Source organism: Corvus hawaiiensis, chromosome 6 (assembly GCF_020740725.1).
Source record: "Corvus hawaiiensis isolate bCorHaw1 chromosome 6, bCorHaw1.pri.cur, whole genome shotgun sequence".
Taxonomy (NCBI): Eukaryota; Metazoa; Chordata; class Aves; order Passeriformes; family Corvidae; genus Corvus; species Corvus hawaiiensis.
Window position 1 is genome coordinate 62,204,341 of NC_063218.1, and position 11,343 is coordinate 62,215,683.

Below are 11,343 nucleotides of genomic sequence, written 5' to 3' on the forward strand. Positions count from 1 at the left end.
CAGAATTATCTATTTTGCACTTGCTGGTACAAAAGCCAGCACTGCAGTGGTCAAGGTGTTTCAGGCTGTGCAATGCAGATATGGACTCTGACACAAAGAGCACAAGAACTGCAGCCCACATAACACTGGGTGACTACTGGAAGGTAGAAGAAATCATTTTAAAACTGAGGCATCTGGGTGAAAAGAAAACAGAGCTTAAAATTCAATTTATTACTTTAATTTCAGGCTGCTTATTTTCCCTCCTCCCTGGTCTTGCACTCCCTACAACACATAAAGAAAGGCTGGGAGAGCTGGGATTGTTCAGCCTAGAGAAAAGAAGCCTCCAGGGTGACCCCACTGTGTCCCTCCAGTACCTAAAAGGGCTACAAGAAATATGGAGAGGGTCTTTGGACAAGGACATGGGATGATAGGACAAGGACAAATGGCTTTTAAACAGAAAACCAGACTGGATATTAGGAAGAAATTTTTTACTGTGAGGGCAGTGAGGCCCTGGCACAGGTTGTCCAGAGAAGCTGTGGATGCCCCATCCTTGGAAGTGCTCAAGGCCAGGCTGGATAGGGCTCGGAGCAGCCTGGTTTAGTGAGAGATGTTCCTGCCCACGGCAGGGGAGATGGAACTGGATGAGCTTTAAGGTCCCTTCCAACCCAACCATTCCATGATTCCATGTTCTCATTCCTCAAAGCAGGTTTGATGACAAAATACACAAGGGGTTTATAATGAAAACACCATTAGATGTTAACAAACAGATCATACTACATCCACAATGAAGTGAAATAGCAAACACCCTTCAGCCAGACAATATTCCTCCAAGGTCTACAGTCCAATAGCAACAAAAGTTGCATCCTAGACCACTGACACTTACCTTTAATGGCAATCATACTTTCTTAAATGGGAACGTCACATACAGAAACTGTAGGTAACAGTCTCATTACCAGTACTCTCCTTATGGAACAACAAAACCAAAAATACTGTTTCATTCCTGACATTTCAAATACTTCCCTGCTCAGCTAGTTTGGATGGGGAAGAGAATATGGTAAGGGATTTTGTACTGAAATTTTGTCAGTTTCAGAAACTTCCTGTGTTTGCCTACACAGAAACCGTCAGGATCTTATTTTTAATATTGCTCTTTACTATAGTACTTTGCATTTTTTTTATTTTTATACAAATATCTACGTGACAAAATTTTAAACTTTAATAAAATAGATTCTATGAGACACAATTAAGTATAAGCACCGTGTGAGACATAAATGATTTAATTTAAAATTATTTAAGCCAATAGTTCCTCTAACCTATGCACGCAACACAAGCACCAAAGAAACTCCAGAGACAAAGCTGCCCTACTGTCTTTTTTAATCAAGAAAAAAGACAAGTTAAAACAAAAGCCATCACCTCTAAACGGGTGACAGATTAAAAAACTCAACATAGACAAGCTGTGCTCTTACATCTCTAAGTTACATCTAACGCTAGAGGCGACCTGATTTATAGAACTGTTACCGTCTTTCTTTCACAGAGGTTTACCTGAGAGCAGATGATCTCTTTCTGTGGAATAACCTCCAGCACAAACCACTGAAATACAGCATTTAGACTACTACAATGCAACTGGCTCATCTGTCCATAATTTAAAACTGTGCTGCTTCATCAGATCTACATCTGGCTATTTCTGCTGCCAACCAATCCCTGCTGAATTGAAGAGGCTGCATGGAGAAAGAAAAATTAAAGGCTCCCTCTTACAAGAGCAGATAACTTGATAGACTAACTTCAAAAAAAATCAAAATTCTGTAAGTCTCACTGATGTTTAGAGAGCTCAAAAGAAACGGCTACTGATGACCTGAGAAGGTTGGGGTTTTTTTAAATGAAAATGAATGGAACACAAGAAAGGCAAAAAGACACACAGAAAATACGCCCAAGTTTTTGAAGCACAGTGACAAACTTCTTTCATTCTTACTGTTTATGATCAATGAATGCATTATGTACACAGAGATACCAGAAAAGCACTGTATGCTATAAAGTACAATTTGCAAAATTCAAACTCACCTGAAGACAAAACTGACCATTTTTAGCATAAATAATTGTTCACAGCTGAGAGGATTTGAATACATGAATTTATTCTGGTGCACTTAGTTACCTGTAGCACCAAGTGTGTACTGTCAAAATGTACAACAAACCCTCAAATGTATTTTACAACACAAGTTTTTTTGCTGATTAACTTCTCACACAAAAGAACATGAATTATTTTTCCAAGTCTCTTAAATGCCATTTCAGTTCCTCAGTGCCCAGTCAGTGTGATCTTGAAATGACATGTTTGTAGGGGATTTAAATGAAGTTTGTATTTCCATGTTATCCATCAGCATCATCAATCCATATTTTGCAGACTTCAAGATTTAGAAATTGCTAATCTAAATCAGGATGTCCTGATTCCTGACTGTGATGCACTGAATATTCTTACCACCAGAACCCTCATCTGATACTGAAAACAAAAGTAGCTGAAAAAAGTTGATTTATTAATTTTACTACCAGTTTCTCCAAAGTGTGACTGAACTCTACTAACAACTATTGTTTGAAGCCAACTCTGAACATATCTGGAGTCCTGGATTTAATTTTTCAGTCTCTCCCTCTTCTCCAGTGTGTACATCCTCAGTGTTCAAGTTCCTACCTAAAGGACTAACAGAAAGGTGTCTCAAAAACAAAGAGTAGTCTGAAGGAAAATACCTGTTTCTGAGTCATGTGCTTGCTTAGCTATCCTAAGCATACTTTGTTCTTTCAATCTGTGCAGGTTTTGTGCAGTTTTTGCTAACCATCTACAAGACATTTACTAATCACCTACAACAAACAAGTCAAACCTACAGTCCCACCACAAGGTTTGTTCCATAGTTACATTCTACTACTTCTTTCAATTTCTATTGGTCTTTGAACATGAACATCTACTCTAAAACACATCAAATAAAAACATCCCAAAACTTCAATTCAGACACTTACTTCATTTTTTGCAGATCATCTTGTGCTCTAGCCAAGGCTGCTTCTGCGGCTCTGGCTCTGTATTCCGCACGTTTTAATTGTTCAAGGAGCACCATGGTATCATTTAAACCATTAGAAGGCAAAACTTTTACAGGTTCACAAAGATCTTCTATATCTGATGAAACAAGAAGGAAAAAGAATACCTACCAATCATGTATGGCTTCACAGCAGATCATAAACATTTAATGCTATTTCTGTCTTTGGATGTTTTGTACAAGCAGGTTGATTTACAAAAAGGAACAACTGAAATTGACAGGACTAACTACAGAACACAAGACTAGGCAGAAAAAGCAAATATCCTAGAAGCTAGCTCTAAGTTAAGGCAAATAAATCCAGAATTCAAGCTCTCTTAAATACCAGTGTTTGATTATTTCCAGAAGACGTATTTGGTTTAGATATAATTAAATTAGATATAATTAGTATGTGGACTTTCTCAGGTACATAAATCACTTGAGTAACAGTGACAAGGCTTCACATGACATGAACTCTGACAATACCACATTTATCCCACAAAGCAGGAGTCATACTGAAGCAGTTATTTACCAAACTGAAGCAGGAGATCATCTTCTAGTTCTGGTTTCAAATACTCCTCTCCTTCCCAAGGCAGTGGGCTGCTGAGAGAACTCAAATATGCTCCAGTTGGTTTCTAGACAGGAGAAGAACATGTAAGCTGAGATTCTTTGAAAACACCAGCCCTTCAATTTCATTCAAGAAAATAGGCAAAGACCTGTTCTTACACACAGTAAAATATGCAGGGTATTATCGAAGGAGCTCTGTAGCAAAGCCTGGGCAAGCCCAGGCAGCTCCAGGATCAAGGAATTCAGGACAAGCAGTAATGCACAGCACATTGATAGATACTGAGGGATACTTGCAGGATTACACTGCTCTCAGGAACCAAGTTCACTCAGGTGTTTGGCTGTGTCAGACCCACAGTTCACAACAGAGCTAATCAATAAATCCAAGATACTGATCCTGTCAGGTGTTCTTTACATGAACAGTGCTGTAGGGACAAATGTCAGAAACACTGTATTCTCTCCTGTTTGCATCCAGTTAATACTTTCTTAGGAAAAAAGAAGTCAGATATGGACTTCAGTTTTTGCCTTATAAATAACTACTTGAGGATTTAAAATTTGAAGACTGGAGTAAAAAAAATACTTAATAAGGTAAGATGGTACTGAGTTTTAACCTAAACTTTTAGGGAATAACAAAGGAACAAAGGAACAAAGTCACAAGACACACAAAATATACCAAGGCCTATCTTGAAAGTGTAGGTTCCCATTAGCTTTCCTGACTCAGGTATCATTTTAGGAAAGCTTTAAGTTCTGTAACTTAAGAGATCAGGTATTGTCCTTACTGCATAGGGGTCTGGCCAGCTCACACCCTCAGGAAAGGCTTTACACCAACACAGATGCAAGGACTGAGAAACTTCAGTTACTGAGAAGTGAACCCATTTCTGAAGTGAGACAGCAGAGTCAAAGGCCAAGAAAAACTAACAAAACAAGATGATACTACATAGCATGGAGGCTTTGTGCAAGTCTCAACATTCCCTTCTGAAAACAAAACTTCACATTAATTAAATCTATTTAAAATTAAAACAGCCTCATATCTAGATAAACCAAACAACAGCTATTTTAATTTCTGTGATTTCTTTTTCTAAAACTACAATACAAAATCTCATGCAATTATTAGAAAAGGGCAAACTGAAAGCACAGCACTTTGACTTCCTATTCTCCAGAATCAGAATACAGAAGTAGTACGTGGCACACCTACCTTTAATCGGACAAAGTTTATTAGTTTAATGTATCCATAAAAATCGAGTCCTGAGAGGGAAAAAAAAGGGAGAGAGCATTTGTATTACAGAAAAGCACACGTTTTATAATTATGTGAATACTAATTAGCTGTTCACTTGGTAATTGGTTCAAACTTCCCCTTGGGGTGTACATCACTATCTAGAGCAGTCTTCCTATCTTAAGTTTCCCATCTATGTTTTTCTTCTCCTTAGGACTGAACCAGGAAATCCTCACCCTCAAAAGGACAAATACATTTGCCACAAATTAAGAATGGAACACTTTCAACCAGGGACTATGAACAGGGATTTCACTCATTTGGCAGCAAGTACATCAGGACAGCCACTCTTTTATCTCCTACTAGCTACCTGTTATTTTAGGCTGTTGTGCTCCCCTGTTCATATTCTTAGCTTTCTGCTTAAGAGAATGTAAATTGATGCTATGCGTCAAGAATACCTACCAATATTGATTTAAAATTGCCACCTTGGCCAAAGTAATAGTAGTTTAACTGTGTTCTCTCCCCAGGAACAGCGAAGATAAACCCAAAATACTTTTCCCTGGATTTTAGACAGAAAACAGACCAGACCATACCTTACAATATATAATCTATAATGACAGCTTCAATGAAAGCTTAGCTTAAGCTTGACTGGAAAGAATTAAACCGATATGGGAGGATATGCCTTCCTGTGATCACCTGACGAACACAAGCCATGGGGCTCTGCTAAATACTGAGCCCAAGAGCAGCATCACTGCTCAGGCAAGAGCTCCCAGCAGATCAGATCAGATCAATCATAGCAGACCAGATCAATCAGGTAGTGTCTGACTCAGGTCGATCAAGTAGGCAGTGAGGAATCAGCACAAGCCAGCAGAGATCAATCTTACTTTTGTCACCAGCTGAGAGCTTAACCAGTAAAAAAAGCATACAGGAAGCAGCCAGCATCAAGAAAATGTAAAAGCATTTTTTCCACAATAGCTCATCTTATCCAATCTTGGAAGCTTCAGCTGCAAACCAGGAAATCAGTTAGAAACCAATTAATATTTGCAATGTATTTTAAATGAGATACTTACACACAAAAGGAAGTGATAAGTCATGACAAAAACTTACCGTGTTTCTGGATCACATCACTAACATCAAACTGATGCTCTGTCTTGCAGTGGGAGAACACAGCTTCAGCAGAACTAAACAACCTGTAAATAACAAGCTGTTAAATATGCAATACTGACATGTTAAATTCCAACTTATTAGTGCTATATGCTCTGTTCTGACTTACTGGGCAATTTAGAACACATTTCCTGCCCTTGAGAAAGGATGACCAGGCACTGGCTTACATGCCTCACATAGAAGCTTTTACCTTGTTTGTCAAACATTTTGAAACCAAAGCCAATGAAGACAAAAATTTTGTTTGACAAACCCACAGATCCTGTTAACTTCCAAACGCTCCTTGAGAGCAAAGACTGCGTTAAACCTGAAATCTAAAAACCACAGCAACACAAGGTGGGTGGAACAGCTTGATCTGCAGCATCGAAATCAAAACTCTCATCTCCATACTGGCGAAGGAAAAAAGAGAGAGGAAAAAAACAGAGAAAATCCTCCACAGTGCTTCAGTACGAGGGAAGGGGATTACCTTCTTTCCACGTTTTTCCTTCCTTCAGTCTGAATCTAACCCACCTTTGGCTCCACAGAGGCCGTGTAAGCGATCAACAAGCTACAGAGCGAGGCTACAAGCCCGGACGGAATTCATCATCTCCCTCCCGCGGGCCGAGCCCGGGCGCTCGCAGCGCAGCGGGCTCCTCATGAGGCCCCCCACCTGTCGCAGAAGAGGCAGCGGGTCCTCTGGGCCACGGCAGTGCCTTCCTCCTCCTCCTCCTCCTCCTCATCGTCCCAGGCCTCCTCGCCGTCGGACAGCTCGGGCATCTCCTCCTCGGGATCCATATCCCGCCACCGCCCCGCGCGCGCTTCCGGCGGCGGGGACGGAGCGGGGCCTCGCGCGCCCCCTGGCGCAGCCTCCGGCTGCAAGTCCCGGGCTGAGGGGCCCGCCCGGCGCCATCTTGCGGGAGAGAGGGGCAGCGGGGCAGCGGGGCGGCGGGGCGGCGGGGCGGCGGGGCGGCGGGGCGGCGGGACTATCCCTCGGCCATCTCCCGGCACGGGAGGGTGCTCCTTGTTTCAGCGCCGAGCACGAATCCCGCCGTCCGCCCTTGGCAGGCGCCCGGCTTTTTGTGTCTCGCAAACGGCGCGGCTGCGATGGGAGAGTTAAAGGGATCAGCACGCGCTTTTAAATGTCAGCTTTTAGAGAAAGTTTAGCGACAGACAGAACCGCAGAGTCACAGAAGCAATTAGGTTGGAAAAACCTCTGAGGTCATCGAGTCCGTGACCAAACACCACCTTGTCAACCAGACTTGTCCACAAAACTCGGATTCATTACCCGGTGTGCACTAAGCCAATAATGCACACTGGAGAGGTGTTGATTATTTATTTCAGAGTTCCACAAGCCTGGGTGCTCGGTGGTATTCCACAAATAAAGCACACAAACTCTCAGAATTTTCGTACTATTTATATATTTCAGGAAAGGAATTAGTGTTCATTGGCTACAAGTTACATAGTTCTCTTATTAATTAGTATTCTATCTTATATTGGTTAATGATTCTCTTCCTCCTCATGTTAATCAGGCTGTGTGCTCAGTCTTTAGTTGAGTTGGTGGTTTCTTGGGTTGGTGCTGTGAGTCCGTGGCTGTGATCTTCCCCTTCGGGAATTACCTTTTACCCAGCTGGAACTGATTTCAGCACAATTGCTGAGTTGTCTTTATTAGTTTCTTCCTTATCTTGGGGGTTCTGCCAAATGTCCTTATGGCCCATAAGTTCTGCATTCTTTGTATCCACCATCAGGGGTACATCCTTCTTCCCAAGCTTTATTAACCTACCCCCAGGTCTGAGATCACTGAAGCACGCCCAGCCCTAAACCTTAACAAGGTAATTCTACCTACAAGTAATTTGTTTATCTAACACCTGGAGATCACTTAGAGCTTGTTAGTGGCTCCCTGCTCCACCAATTAGATCTCCTTTCTTGTTGATTAGTCTTGAAAGTATGCAAAGATCAAACATTATAGAACATCCTTTCTTAAGGAAATTTTGCATATTCCACATTTTGCAACAAGACCATGGCGCTAAGTACCACATTCAGTCTTTCCTTAAATGCCTCCAGGGACAGTGACTCCACCACCTCCCTGGGCAAACCATTCCAATGTCTAATCACCCTTTCTGTGAAGAAGTTCTTCCTAATGTCCTTTATAACTGAGACGTCATTCAAATGCAGAAGCTAAAAAGTAGTTAAAAAATTATATAGAAAACCAAAGCTTGAGGATCATCACTTGAAGAACATAGTACCTGATGTTCTGGTTAGGTTACTGAAGCGCTGTCATTTTCTCTGTATTCTGTGCCTGACAGAAACACACATCTCTTTAGAACCAAACGGTGCTGGTTCCCATGGTTCTCCTATGCAGGATGTGGTGGGGGAAATGTCAAAGCTGGAATTTTTACAATTTGTACCCTCAAAATGTCTAAGTTCATATCTGTGCTACTACAAATGTTTCCAAAAATAATGAAATTACTATTTCACTTAGAACCTGACTACCTTATATAATAGCAGGAGCAGAGGTACGCTGTGCATCCTGCTAGAACTGCTCCAAGTCAGGTGGATAAATACTGTGTTTGTGCAGTGGTTATTCCCAAATGTGAAATACTTAAGAAACCTCCCATATCGCTGCTGTTGGTCAGCTGTGCCTCCCTAGGCATCACATATTTTTAAATGACATCTTGTACTTTTGGATCAAATTGGTTATCCTTGAGTAGGTTAAAAAGTTAGTGAAGTTCGCAGGCATCTGTGTTGCTCTTTGGTTCAGGAGGTCAAACCCATCCTTTAAAAGCTGATTTTCCAAACTCCCCCACTTGCTATGCTTTGGTCCTCAGTGTCATCACACCACACATCAAATGGGTTCCTTTTCCAAATGAAACTACCAGGCTGCTCCAGACCTGCAGTCACAGGAACAAACTACAGCTGCTAGCCTGAAGTTAAAATCTTGAAGGTACCTGGCACTGGATTTTCAGCACCACATGTTTTGCTACACTTGTGTCACACTACTCACCAGGTCAGACATAGCAATAGTTTCCTCTCTTTCCACCTTGTTTTTCATAGGAAGCTAATCTACATTACATGTACATTAAGTAAGTTTGCTGACAGCACTGAACTGGGAGGAGCTATTGACTCCCTTGAGGACAGAGAGGCCCTGCAGAGAGACCTTGAGAAATCAGAGAACTGGGCAATCACCAACTGTGTGGCGTTTAACAAGGCCAAGTGCCAGATTCTGCACAGGGAACAGGGCAGGCCTGGTTGTGTGTATAGACTGGGGAATGAGAGGCTGGAGAGCAGCGCTGCAGGAAGGGACCTGGGGGTCCTGGTCGATGGCAAGTTGAATATGGGTCAGCAGTGCCCTGGAGCCAGGAGGGCCAACCCTGTCCTGGCGTGCAGCAGGCTCAGCATCACCAGCCAGGCAAGGGAGGGGATTGTCCTGCTCTGCTCTGAGCTGGAGCAGCCTCACCTGGAGTGCTGGGGCAGTTTTGGGTGCCACAATATAAAAAAGACATTAAGTTGTTAGAGAATGTTCAAAGGAGGGCCACAAGAATGGTGAAGGGTTTGTAGGGGAAGCCGTATGAAGAGCAGATGATATCGCTTGGTCTGTTCAGCCTGGGGAAGACTGAGGGGAGACCTCATTGCAGTTCAGACTTCCTCATGAGGGGACAGGACTCAAGGAAACAGCATAAAACTGAGTCAGGGGAGGTTTAGGTTGGATATCAGGAAAATGTTCTTCACCCAGAGGGTGGTTGGGCACTGGAACAGGCTCCCCAGGGAAGTGATCACAGCACCAAGCCTGACAGAGCTCAAGAAGCATTTGGACAGTGCTCTCAGACACATGGTGTGATTCTTGGGATAATCTGCATAGGACCAGGAGTTGGACTCGATGATCCTGATGGATCCCTTCCAATTCAGAATTCTGTGGTTCTACAATATTTATTTTACGAAGGCTGAGCCTGCAACAGCGCTCGATATGTAGCTCTCAATGTAAGTGAAGGTACCAAGTGTTTGTTAGTACATTATAATCGTTGGCAACAGAGTGACCATCAGCATTATCATCATCTTTGCAGCTTTTGGTCATTTGTAGAAGGGTGGAACCAAGGGTCAGATTGTCATCTCATTTTTAGAATGCAAATTCAGTAGTGTTTGCCGAGTATAAAAACAAAGCGATTTGAATTGATTGGTAACAAATTTTAAAAAATGGAGTGGGATGCACAATTCAAGAAGGAACCTGAAAGTCTGGATTACAGTCCCTGATCTCTCAGCTGTATTTGTGTATCTGTCCCATGTACCTCAATTTTCCCTTTCACCCTCCCTCCTCTCAAAGCTAACAAAGACTTTTAAGTATGGTACTAATTAAACAGGTTAGGCTTGCTTAGTTATAGACAAATCCAGAGAGACATGAAAGACTTAAATTTGGAAACTGGTTTTAGATAAGACCAGAATGCCAGATTTGAAAAAAGGGTCTAAGAGCTACTAAGTCAGACTCCTTCACAAATTTTGTCCTGTATTTTTTTAAAATCCTATATCCATTCAGACTTACTTCTACAGGTATGAGTAGATACCACCAATTATGCAAACGCTACTTAGTGGTGTGAACTAAGTGCTCCTCATGGAAGTTTTTCCTTATGTAGCACTTCAGTTCTACTCAATGAATCAGCATTAGTGCAAAATGCTGGCAAAGTGCTGCATTCTCTTAGTGTACAGAGGAAATCTAGCCAAGTCAGATGCTTCTACCTTATCCCCCCTAAATAGGATCCGATCCCATGAAAGAAACAGAAGTGATGCAGAATGATAAAACATAGTTTCCCTCTACTCTTGCTCAAGCAGCTAGGAGCAGAAATAGATTTAACAGGCGGTGCTCTGTCAGTAGCACCCAGGCTGATAGCAGCAAAAGCAGAAACAGCAGCTTCTTTGTGTTTTACTGAAATTCTCCTCTCCCCCCCTCCCGCCCCCGAGGGGCAAGGGGTCACTGATTGCATAGTCTTTGCTCCACTGCACACCCTCAGCTATTGTTGAGTCCCCTCAGAGAGTGCAGACTGAATGTGCTGCACAGCCTTGTAACTGAGCCTTCTTTTTTATTGTTGTGTGAATTAAGATTCTCAATAAGTGTAAAGCACCTGTTCATTTGGGTCACTGTATGTAGCGTGTTGGATGAGGACTGTATGAAATCTGCAGCAGAAATGTATAACTTACATTGGTACCTCTTGAAATATGATCATCTTTGTTACAATCTCCTAATCCTTGTAAAGGGATTTGCATGGTACAGGAAGATTTACAATGTAATGGATTATTTCATGATCTGGGCCAAGGGGAAGAAACTTCAAATATTTACTGGGTTTTTTACTGCATTGGAAACATTTTTCCAGTTCTGGAAACACAGAACTGGGGAGACTGCTGGAGGGTGTTCACACA

The 11,343-nt window shown here is 42.1% G+C and overlaps 1 protein-coding gene across 1 annotated transcript in view; it reads right to left on the reverse strand.

Moving 5' to 3' along the window:
• Positions 1 to 6,764, reverse strand: part of PRMT3 (protein arginine methyltransferase 3) — a 55,244-nt gene extending 48,480 nt beyond the window's left edge. Inside the window, exons 1-5 of the mRNA XM_048307644.1 lie at positions 6,611 to 6,764; positions 5,908 to 5,990; positions 4,786 to 4,835; positions 3,559 to 3,661; positions 2,977 to 3,130 (exon numbers count right to left, since the gene is read on the reverse strand). Of these exons, the coding sequence (XP_048163601.1) occupies positions 2,977 to 3,130; positions 3,559 to 3,661; positions 4,786 to 4,835; positions 5,908 to 5,990; positions 6,611 to 6,735 (515 nt within the window). The 5' untranslated portion in view covers positions 6,736 to 6,764. The remainder of the gene's footprint in view (positions 1 to 2,976; positions 3,131 to 3,558; positions 3,662 to 4,785; positions 4,836 to 5,907; positions 5,991 to 6,610) is intronic.
• Positions 6,765 to 11,343: the final 4,579 nt, after the last annotated feature.